This window comes from Lissotriton vulgaris, chromosome 4_1 (genome assembly GCF_964263255.1).
Source record: "Lissotriton vulgaris chromosome 4_1, aLisVul1.2, whole genome shotgun sequence".
NCBI lineage: Eukaryota > Metazoa > Chordata > Amphibia > Caudata > Salamandridae > Lissotriton > Lissotriton vulgaris.
In genome coordinates, this window is record NC_141691.1 from 651,302,308 (window position 1) to 651,314,149 (window position 11,842).

An 11,842-nucleotide genomic window follows, 5' to 3' on the forward strand; every position below is an offset into this window, starting at 1 on the left:
CCGTCATGAGCACAGGAGCGCCGTGCCTGACGAGCTCAGCTCGTCATGAGCATGGGGGCGCTGTGCGCGCCCTCCTCCCCCCCAGCAGAGCGGGGGAATATCCCCCAGCACAGCGGGGGAATATCCCCCGCAGCGAAGTGGATAAAAGATCCTGTAACTTTGCTATCTTACACCGTTCTATGATTTCCCTTACCCATTTCCTTCAAGCATAAAGAATATATTTTAAAAAATACCTTGTGTCTTGTCACACTGCAAGACTACTGACGTCTCTCCATTCCTTGAATCGTCTGGGGTGTAGGCATCAAAACAAGTAACAAGTGCAGTACCTCTAGGGCCCAAAGAATTGAAGGGGCAAAGCACCCAATTTATGTCTCTTTTAGTACCAAGTGCCAGAGAGGAATTTTCGTTATTTCCATAACAGACTCTGGGCCTCATTTATGAGGCTGTGCGTCACTTTTACGCCACTGGTGCGTCACTTTTTGTGACGCACCAGTGGCGTAAAAAAAATGCACCTTGTTGTGCCATATTTACAAAGTGGTGCATCTAGATAGATGCGTCACTTTGTTAACCCCTGCGCCACATTATACCTGTGCCAGGTATAATCTATGCAAGGGGGGCGTTTTGACGCAAGAAAGAGTCATAGAAGTGACGCAGTGTAATCTATAAGATTTCACTGCGCCATTTCTTGGCCACTAATGCATCAAAATCTTACGCCTGTCTCATGGTAGGCGTAAGACTGACGCAGGCACTAACAACTTGGGACTTGCCCATGTGAAAGTACACATTGCTGGAGTTGCGTCACTTTTGTGACACACTCCAGCAATCGTCACTTTTGCGCCTACAGATACGTCAGAAATACTGATGCATCTGTAACTCCTTGCGACATGATGCGTCATTCTGTAAATATGACGCATCGTTAGTGTCGCAGGGAGAGCGCAGTGAAAAGTGACGCATCGCTGTTTTCACGCAGCGATGCGTTTACTTTTCATAAATGAGGTCCCACGTCCTTTCTAAGCTACTGGTCACTGGGACTATGGGCCTCATTTATGAAGGCCTTGCGCCACTGGTACGTCACTTTTTCCCATTTTAAAAGTGACGCACCGGTGGCGCAAGGCCTTCATAAATAAGGCCCTATATTTTTACACAAACACTAGGATTCTGTCTTCCACCCTATTTCTTTCCAGCCTTTCGTTCCTACTTACTTTAAAAATATATTCCTTTAGTAGCTGTCCAACTAAAACATCTGCCCCAATTTACTCAACGGTTTCCTTCTCACTCCATTATTGACAAGTCCTTCCACCATTTATGAAAATGAAATAATCCACTGTGCTCAGAAATGACTCTCCCAGTCTGACAGCCATTACCTCTTATGATCATAAACCACTGCTTACAGGGGTCAGTTATAAATCGGCAGGAGGGTATCCTTTGGGGGAGGCGGGGTACTGGTCTGGCAAATTCCATGTTGCCCTGTTTTAATGTGCTCGAAATCACCTGAAGTGGGAACTCCAGGCCCAATTATAGATGTGAAAATACGTGTGGTAAAATCACAAACAGACCCAAAGCCCAGCCTCCACCAACACTACAGACAGAACATAGAACACTCCCGCCAGTCAAGACACAGTCTAGTCCAAACCCTGTGCCCACACAGCAACCCACATACGCCCAACGCATATTAACCACCTGCTTAGAGCAGGTGTCAAATGGAAGTGAAAATCATTATTCTGGCATTATCCTCTGAACTATGCAGAAAAGGAAGCAGGAATTCTGGGCCATGACTACCCCACTTTTCAGGGCCACAGGCTCAACATTGGATGGTGCAGGGCTGCAATTACCATCTTCAAACTAACATGTTTTTCCTCGATGTACATACATTTTGCATTTGGAAATATTTTACACATTTATTTAAAACTTTACTCACTCACAAATTGTTTTCACTGTCGTAGAAGAGAGCACAGTGAGAAAGAAAAAGAAAAAACAAAAGAAAACATCTATCTGATTTAGGGAAGGGCTGTTACTAGACATCCCCAAAATAATCTGTACCTTGTTTCTTCTGTATCACCATTGGATCAAAAGAGCTATAAACTGACTACACAAACAAATAACAAAGGCTGGCTGGTCACCTACATTCATTGTTTAGTCGTCCTCGATTTCTAGCTGCAATTTGAATCAGTAAGCATAATTCATCGCTGCTATTTATTTGAACTGTCTGGCTTTTACAACCAATGGTAAGAGAATACACAGATCAGTGTGTGGCAGGTTTTTAGGTCGAGCCTGGGCAGCGCATGCATTGCTCAGTGAGGCATGCTGTATTCGTATGGACTTCAAGGACCTCCCACTCTCCGACCATACTTTTCATTGGTTTGCCTAATTCTTTGTTTGTAAATGCTGGCTTCTGATTGGTTAATAGGCTTGTTAGTCCCTCCTTAGTACCGCCTTGTCTTCATTTGTGACCTCCCATGAGGACTGGCCCTTTTACTTATGTTGTTATGCTGTATGTCTTATTTATTCTGTAAGCACTATTTTCTTTAATGAGTTTCTCCTACTGCAGGCATGACATGCTTTCCTGCAACATTCAGCATGCCATGCGCTCTTTCACTTTTGAAGCAGCCCGCGACAATGGTGGCTGCTTCTTTGAAATGAATTGTAAAGGACAATGCTTTTTACTTATGTGGTAATTATCAAAACACAGAAATAAAAGCCATTGCCATTTACAATGCCAATGGCTTATACTCTTGCAAATGTTAGACCTATTGTATTGCTAATGCTTGTTTTAGCAGTTTGTGAGTCAGGCTTATGTCCTGGTGGGTCGGCTTTGAGCAGTTTGTCACTAGGTTTTACTGATGATTTCTCTGATATTACCACAATCATTGCCAGCAGCAAACATAAAATGCATGCAGTCTCATATACCTTGCAAATCACCAATACAGCCTGTCTTCACAGGTTCAAAACTGTCCTGATTTTCAAATGTTGGCCACTTTTTTTAGCAATCTGGTACGCTAATGGGGGCCACTTTTATTTTGGTCCCGGGGTCTATTTTTTTGTTTCAGTCTCAGTTTTGTCAACTCACGTGGTGGAACAGTGTGTCACACGATTTCGACTCCCCTCACACACCTGTGAGGAGTCGAAATCACACTGTACCAGAGAAAACGAGCTCAAAAGCCCCGTAAACAGTAGTTTCCAGCTGCTTTCCAGAGGCAGTAAGCAGCTGATGCCCATCGAGAGGTCTGAACACATCCTAGGACACCTGCGACAGAGTGAACGACCCTTTGGGGTTTTATTCTGAGAGAGAATGGATGGTTTTTTGAGGGGTAAAGTGCCACTTAGGTAGCTCTGGCATGAGGCGCTGCTCCCTCCAAGGCACCGCCGCCTCCTCACACTGTGAAACTTGTTTCTAAGTTGGCAGGTAGGCAGTCTGTCCCTGACTGAATAAAGCGTGTAACATTAACAAATAAGCATCTCTGGAAAAGCTCCTCACAGGAAAAGACTCAAACTGAGAATCTTCAGACAATTGGAAACGCACTCTACTAAGATCCAAGGCACATTCTTAACATAGATAAACAATCCAAAAAGAGTCCACCTCATGTCCTTACAAAAATAGTAAAATCACCATGGGACTAAAATGCATCAGGCTTCATAAGTGGGTATATAGACTTAAAAACAACTGATTGCGAAATGTCTACTGCACCCTCCAGAATTATAAATCAAATATGACCCATAAAAAATGAAAAAAACATGTCAGAAGAGCAACAGAGTCAATGTAGAAAATCTAAGAATTGAACTTTACCGTGTTACTTCATTAGGACCGCTAGATAAGATAATGTTTTACCATTCTCGTTGTAATGTAAAGCATTCCCTCACTTGGGGTCACATTTACATAATAGCGGTAAAAAACAGAGTGTGTACCGAAATATATGACTGTTCTCTCACATCCATTTCCAGATATGCACAAACGTGTAACTTATAATCTAAAAAAATAGCAATAAGTGAGAAAACAAGAAAAGAAAGACTTCGATTAACCCACGTGTCTTGTGCTAAATAAACTAAGTCTATTGCTTTCTTGGAATCTTTAATGCATATAATTATTTCTGCTGGTGTCAGGACTGTGCATGGTGGTCCAGCACAGAAAACTGTTAAAATAACAAGTATGTGCAAAGAAAAAACTATCAGGGACGTTTTAAATATGGGTACTAGCAATGTACCTCCAGTTTGGGTGTGCATTTTTCCTACCCAGACTTTGTGCTGTCAGTTTCACCATACCACTCTGACAAAGTCGACATGCTGGTACTGACATTTTATGACTGCAAAAGTTCCAGCATATCTCAGAGTTGTATAGACAGTGAAACTCAGCCCCATAGGTTCTGATAGATTAGCTAGTTAGTTAGCCATTTAGTTAGTTAGATAGGTAGAAAGTTAGTTAAAAGTTGTTCGAAAACTTAAGTGACTATAATCTTTTCATCAAAAATGGAAAGGCTTACACACTTCACGAGTTGTTAACTAACATTTAATAAACGTTTCTTTTTTAGGTAGTGGTGAGGCCTCAGCACATGTCAAGCACATGGGAGAAGTGCCAATGTCTTGGTGAACATTCTATCTTCCTGATACGAAGACACTCCGCCCCATGTCTGTGTTTTCCCCTAGTTAAATGAATTTCTAATAGAGGCTGTTGAGAACCCTTGTAAAATATAATTTCCTCATCATTTTGCTTCTAGTTGTCAGGAATCCCTCAATTACCACCGGAGATGTTTGCCCTGTAATGCCAAGTAAATTCCTATAATAGCCATGCAAGTCAATAGTCACTTGCAATATGCGGTACACTCTACAGCAATGGTTTAAAGAATATAATACCAAAACTTAATCATGTGAAAGACAGCAAAGGTTTTAATCTAACTGTCCAATTTCAAACTGTACTATGCATTAAAAATGTACTTAAGGCCAATTTAAATAATGACTGTAAAAATGTTAGTTGGAAATATTTAACATAAAATATTATTTAAAATCTCATTACATTTTATAAAAATTGAAAACACTGAATCCGTGACAAACATTTATAAATCGACATCCTTATTAAAGCGTTTACCTGTATCACATCAGAAAAGTCAAAAGGAAAATGATTTCTCTTAATATTAGATGTGCATTATTTACAATACAGAACAAGCAACCTTATTGTAGGCCTGAGTAAAGTAACTATTATACTGTGCAGCCTTTGCTCAATTATCCATCGAACATATACTGTGTAAGGTCAAAGAATATGTATACAAGAATGCCAAAGCCTAAACATGCAGAATCACTGGTGCAAGACAGATATCGAATTTTCAAAGGGAAATTATGTGGCTGCAATATGGCTGCAATATTACTTAATGTATGTTTTCACTCTAGACTTAGGATGATGTGTGCATTCTACAATAAAAGACAAGTGAATTGACACAGGAGGAGCACTAATAATTGTAATGTTTGACTTAGAAATAGAAAAATGTGTTGGTAATTATTAGAACTTTTTAGGAAAGTGCTGTTAGGCAGTCAAGGAGAGATGCTTGTCGAGACAACCTGCATGTTTTTTGTCTAGTGAAGAGGTCGATGGAAAGAGTGTAAGCTTCATTCAAAAGCATGCATTTGATTCAGTGCTAGTGAGCTGAACTGCAAAAACATTTGCACTTCTGCCACGTCGTGTGCAATAGTGAATCAGCAAAAACAGAGCATTTGGTATAAAGTGTGTGTGTGGGGGGGGACAGACAGAGGTAAGAGGGGCGTTAGAAAAATGAAAATGGGAAGTTTAAGGGAGCACAATAGAATCCCAATTTAAGAAACACACTTTTTATATTGTTAAATTGGGTGAATTGTATACACTATAATAAGAGGCACGTAGTACTCTATACTTTCTGGATTGTGAGGCATCCTGCTTCTGCAATCGCTGCTGTCACTGTTTACATTTCTGCTGCACAGTTCCCCGTTTCCAACCTCATACAATGAGTGCTGCTGTGATAGACATTGCATTTATATCACACATTAGGTACATGACAGCTATGGGATCCTCTATTAGATAAGGATAGGGGGAACTGGTATTTTGTTTATTTGTTTAATTTTACCGACCCCTCTTTATCACTTTGTATGGCCATTAACAGTATTAATGGACTGCTAATGTGATCATGTTTCTTCTCATCATTATAAAACTGTATTAGTGACATTAACATAACAATCTTGTTGTCACTTAAAGCACAAGCATAATGCAAAGTGATGGCGCCTCTCTGAAGAATGTGATAAGTGCCCCCTAAAGCTCCAATTTTTCACAAATACTCATAGCCTTTGAGCTGAATGGGGCCCCTGGGTGGCAAGGGACCCACCTGAAGGAACAACCCCACCCCCATCCTCCCCCTTGCCCATGCACCGCATTGGCTGCAGGGCCCTGTGTAACGCCCCTGACCTAAAGAGGTTTAATAGTGACAGTAGTAAAAACAGGCACGCAGAAAAGCCTTCCTTGGCGTGTCAAAACAATTCAAACTGAATTCGGTCTTCCGTTTTGCAGGCAAACAGCACAGCAAAACGCACGTTTGGATCCTGTGTGGCCAAGTATTCCACCATCCGCAATGAAGATAATTAAAACTGCAGTAAACAGTACAATAATTATTGCCAAAGCCCTACACGACTGTTGTTCCATCCAACCATACACGATTCTGTAAGTTGCTATGCTGCGTGTTCTCTATATGAAAGTGCCTTGGCTTTGCAGGTGCCTTAACTGCCTCGGCGGCCGCCTTCGCTTGCAGGACACCCCCTTGTCAAATTTAATTGTGATTGGCGGTCATAATTAAATGCGGTAACGCACACCAGGTCATAGCATTGTGTCATTTGTACCCAGAGAGAGCGTGTCTGACAACACCCGGTTAAATTGTACACCTTTCATGGCGCGTGCCAGTGTGTTCGATTCCACAACAGGTAAGCAGCAATCCTGGGTTGAACAAGATACTTCGCCCGACACTGTACTGTCTGAACGAGCATTTCAGCTGAGACAGCTCTGAAAGTGCTGGTGCGCTGCCTGCAGAGTGACGGGGGCTGGCGGAGCGGGGAGCCGGCGCGTCTTAAAATGCAGCGGCTGCTGCGCCGTTTTGGTTGCTCTCACGGGGCTCTCAGATCAAGTGAGGATAAAGCTTGTCAGATGTATTCATTTCTCTGCTCCCCGTGGGGCTCGCAGGGGCTGGCCCGTTCTTTTTTTTTGTTGAAGCAATTTCTGCAACGTACATCGGCGCATTACCGACCCCCACTCCCCTTACTAACCCCATATGCCAGAGCGAATCACTTCATTAACGTCTGGTTCCGCCGGAGCGCTACATGCATGCATCACATGAAACCGAGAGCTTCTGTGTAGACATATTTCACATACAGGAGCCGTGTTTAGGAAATAAAGCCCTCTTTCAAACGTGCTGTGGAATCCAACCCAATTCATGTAGGATGTGAACTAATAATGTGCTAAGTCACATGATCCCATACGCTTAACCTACATTTTAAAAACCAAGTAGGAGGAAATCTTATACCGGCTTCTGCCGTAGATGAAATAATGCGGGAGGAAAACGCGCTAAAACCTGATCTCTATCCGCCCTGGTTCTACCTCAGAATAGCACAGGAGAGGAATGTCGCACTTTAAAAGGCACGCGGGGTACCGCTGAAAGGTGTTTGTGGCGGTGTTGGTGTCGGTATTATGAACAACACAGATAGCAAGTAAAGGGGCTGCACGGGTATGAGCAGCGACGAGATTTTTAGCACCTTCATTCGCCTGTCTTCCTCCCCCCCCCCCCCCCCCCCCCACACACACACACATACATACACACTAAGACTTAATGCAATTCATTTAGCCACTGCTAACAATAGATTCGAATTAGTGACCCGGGAATGTAAAAATAGCAGCCACGAAGCTGCAGAGTGCAAGTAAAGAAGGATTAGCCGTTTTCACGGGGTGCCCTGTGTGTACGTGTGCGTGGGTGGGTGATGCAGCAGGGCACGCTATAGAAAGTTCAACGTAAATGACGTTTAAAGTCAAACCAGGTGGGAGTGGAACCCTCGTTTTGATAGGGGAGTTCCCTTTTCGGTGTCTCCCTCCTCCGTGATGCTACTTCATGGAACAACTTCCACCAGACAGGGGCTCTAAACTCCGCACTGGGCGGTCTGCTGGCCTCCTGGAGAGGTTTGTTCGGCTGTCTATTTGAACTTTGAAAGAATACCTTACAAGAAGATGAGGGAACTCTGCTGTCTGTTCCTTTCCTGTGATTGTGTTGGACTTTTTGAGAGACGACACCCTCCCTGCACATAATCCACCCTTTTGAAAGACAAAATTGACCAAATACTATTGTTTTCTCGTCTTCTCACGTATGCATACACTAATGCGTTTCTGTATTGAACTGTGTGTTTCCTTCTAGGTCACCTGTAGCATGGGGTTATCCCCATTATATTTCAATGCCTCGCCAAGGGTAGTAAGCGCTATATATAATTTCGAACATTAATCGTGCGGGTAAAAGAGCTTATGAAACAATAAATGTGGCTTAACTGGGAAGTACATGTATCCTATGGCGTGCAGCATCACTCGTGCGTGCTTTGCAGAAATGCAATAGTCGAAGAACAGGTACCCCCTGACCAACAGTGCGTCCCGGTGACTGGAACGCGCGGCCACGGAGGGCACGCAGGTCTGTCCCCCGTCTGCCCCCGTCACTTACCGTCCTGCTGAGACTCTGCCTCTTGACACTGACTGAGGTGGCGCTGACGATGAGGTGAGAGACGGACACCATGAGGCCGAAGACCACAGCCAGCAGGGTCCGCACCGGCAGCAGGGAGTATGTGACAAAGGTCACCAGCATGAGCTGCCAGAGCCCCTGCTCGGGGGTGGTGGGGGGCTCCAGCCCGTAGGAGCCCAGGGAGAAGGGGCAGCAGAGGAAGGAAAAAGTGAAGCTGAAGAGCAGGGTGAGCTTGACGATCTGCTGCAGCTGGGTGACCTGCAGGTACTTCACGTTGGTGACGATGAAGAGGGACACGAAGACGATGCAGTGCACGGGGTGCGAGCCCTTGGAGATGGTGAGGCTGGGGCCAGACAGGAGCTCCACCAGGGCCAGCGTGGCCGTCATGACGATGAGGACGGCCAGAGCCTTCAGCGTGGAGGTCTGCTCCAGCTTCAGGTTGTAATTCTGAAAGAGGGACTCCAGCTCCTTGCAGTCAAACTCGTCCTCGCAGGCTATGGCGTCCAGAGGGGGTCCGGGGGAGCATTGACACTTCTTCCGCCTGGTCTTGACTTTCTGAAACGGAATTTCCTCCATGTCAGTGCCATTCATAAATCCGAAATGGTTCCTCGGTGCCTCCGTCCCCCTTTCATGAGAACTGCCAGCAGAGCATCCAAGGCAAGTGAACCAAATGAGAAGACCAAACAAGCACCACAACTCCGGACGCCAATGCCAACTACATTCGAGGACGCCCTACTATTCCACGTTTCTCCCTTTGCTGTCTTGATGTCAGTCGTTTAGTGACTCCCAGTTACATCCACAGCTTCAAGTCATCCCAGAAGAATCGAGTCTGTCATCAAACACCCAGAGGAGAGAGGATTCAGGGTTCAAGGCTGCCTCCCGCAGCCGAAGGTGCATGCAACATATGGGAAGAGAGGGACAGGCTGCGAGCCTTTGGAATAACAGAACAAATGGTGAAGGGAGAGAGGGGGGAGAGAATGGGTGGACGAGTGGGAAAGAATGAGACAGAAATGGAGAAAGGAACAGAGAATGAGACAGAAAGAGAGCAGAGAGAGGGTGATTCCCTTCCTACATCCACGAGCATTTCTCAGAGCTCTGCCTCCGCTCGCACATGCGCGTTAAACGCTAGAGAAGCCAGACACGTCTCTCCACTCTGAGCAGCTTAACAAGAAGAAAACAGATTTGACAACATGACCACGCTTGAGACTGCTTTGCACTCCCCCGCCCCCACCACAGCCAGTGAACACTTAGCCACAGGCATCGAGACACAGCCACACAGATATGTACTCTTTCCTAATAGACTCACAGAGGAGGATGCCTTTTCTTTCAAGTGCCTTATTATTACTATGTAAGTGTATGCGTTTATTATATTAAGTGAGCAGGCAGCCTCCTAGATGGCGTCGGCTTGCACACACCAAGGCATGTTAATGTTTCACAGCATCTCTCCTTCCGCCTGTAACCCAGATACCGTCCAATGAGCCTCGTCGCCGCATGCGTTTTCTGTGCTTGGCACTTCACAGCAAGCTTCGACAACGAATTTCCAATGAACTGCGCCTTCAATTATTTTCTTAACGTAATCTGAAAATCAAAATAGTGAAAAGTTGACAAAGCTTGCAGCGGCAGGAACAGAATTGGAATACAATACATTTCAATAAACAGTCTAATTAGAATGTGACTTTGAAGGTGAAAGCCCTGCCCTCAAAAAGGTATCATGTTCCGGGGGGCAACGAGACATGACCTTCGGGGCGGGAGGTGCTCGGCAAAGGTGCGAGGGGACATTTTAAAAGGGCGGGGCTAACACTTCAAACTGTGGGCGGGGCTATCTTCAGAACCGGTATGAGAAAATCTATTATTATGCATTTTCATACTGTTAGACAACCGCATTAGGATTAGAGCAAACATGGCTTGTGGTTTTGATACTGTACACCCACACCCTACTGAAAGTGATCTTTGCAAAGGATATTGAATGCAATGTGTACTAAATGCAGCGAATACAGATTTTAATACAAAGCACATTCGAATCATTTTTGAAAAGATATTTCATGGAGACAACACTTCTTGATAAGCCCTTGGGTGCACGGTGCCCATGAAATATTTATCATAACAAGCCCAAAAAGATGCTCCTGCTCAATCATTGGCTAAGGGTATTGCTGCCCAACTGGACATTGCATTTCATGCATCTTTGCTGCTGCATAAATAGGTACATGTCTCCAACATTTGGAGTTTCATGGGATAATGCACTTGTTGTTGTGGAGTGAAGAACTCATTCTGTGGGATGGGCACCTCCACTGACGTTCTTAAGTAAGGGACCTACAACAGAGTCATGATAATTAAAATAAATATTAAATCTACCACAAGTTATCAAAAACATCCAAAGTAGAAGCATGGTTTTCCACACATGAATAAATGTTTGTGGCGCACAAAGTGTGAAAATATGTAAAAGTTTTAATTTTCCAAACAGTATTGGAGTTACTATATACATTCACACGAACAGTGGGCTGTAATCAGTGATTCAGCTATGATATGCTTATATGGGCAAATATTAAAATAATAACCAAGCAAAAAACAAGCCCTATGAAAACCTATGCAATTTGGCTTTGTCAGACTAAACATTCCTAGTGTAATTGCTCTGGGAATTCCGTCTGTGATGTGTATGCAGTCAGTCGCTCTGTGGTTTGAGGTCCTCTTATTCCCGATTAACATCCCAGCGTCTCCTAGGGAAACACTTACATAATTATTTGGCTGCCGCATAAGGAGGGATTATCTTCTACCAGGGAAACATTAGCAGCAGTCAACAGTGTGTGAACAGGATACACTTACCCCAGGCCTCCTGAGACATGTATGAAAGCATAGATATAATTAACGGAATAACAGAGGTTCACCTTTGATTGTGTGATGTAATGTATGTTATCAAAGTTTGAGAAGTGCAGTTCAACAATTGTATGGTCTCTTAGTGCTTTCAAATGTGTTGTATATTGTTATATCCTGAGTTCAATGCTATTCATGCCCTGCTTGTAGAATCTTACAGTGATGACATGCTATTACAACATATACGTACATACAAAAATGTTTTTTGTTAAATGCAACAATGTATCGGTTTGGCATGCTAAGGCAGAGGGGCTTCAGCC

General features: G+C 44.0%; 1 protein-coding gene across 2 annotated transcripts in view; it reads right to left on the bottom strand.

Annotated features, from left to right (window-relative positions):
- The window catches only part of ADCY1 (adenylate cyclase 1), a 1,293,742-nt gene extending 1,284,070 nt beyond the window's left edge, over positions 1-9,672 (bottom strand). For both annotated transcript variants that reach the window (XM_086966836.1, XM_086966835.1), the window contains exon 1: positions 8,697-9,672. In XM_086966836.1, the coding sequence (XP_086822962.1) occupies positions 8,697-9,305 (609 nt within the window). In that variant the 5' untranslated portion in view covers positions 9,306-9,672. The remainder of the gene's footprint in view (positions 1-8,696) is intronic.
- Positions 9,673-11,842: the final 2,170 nt, after the last annotated feature.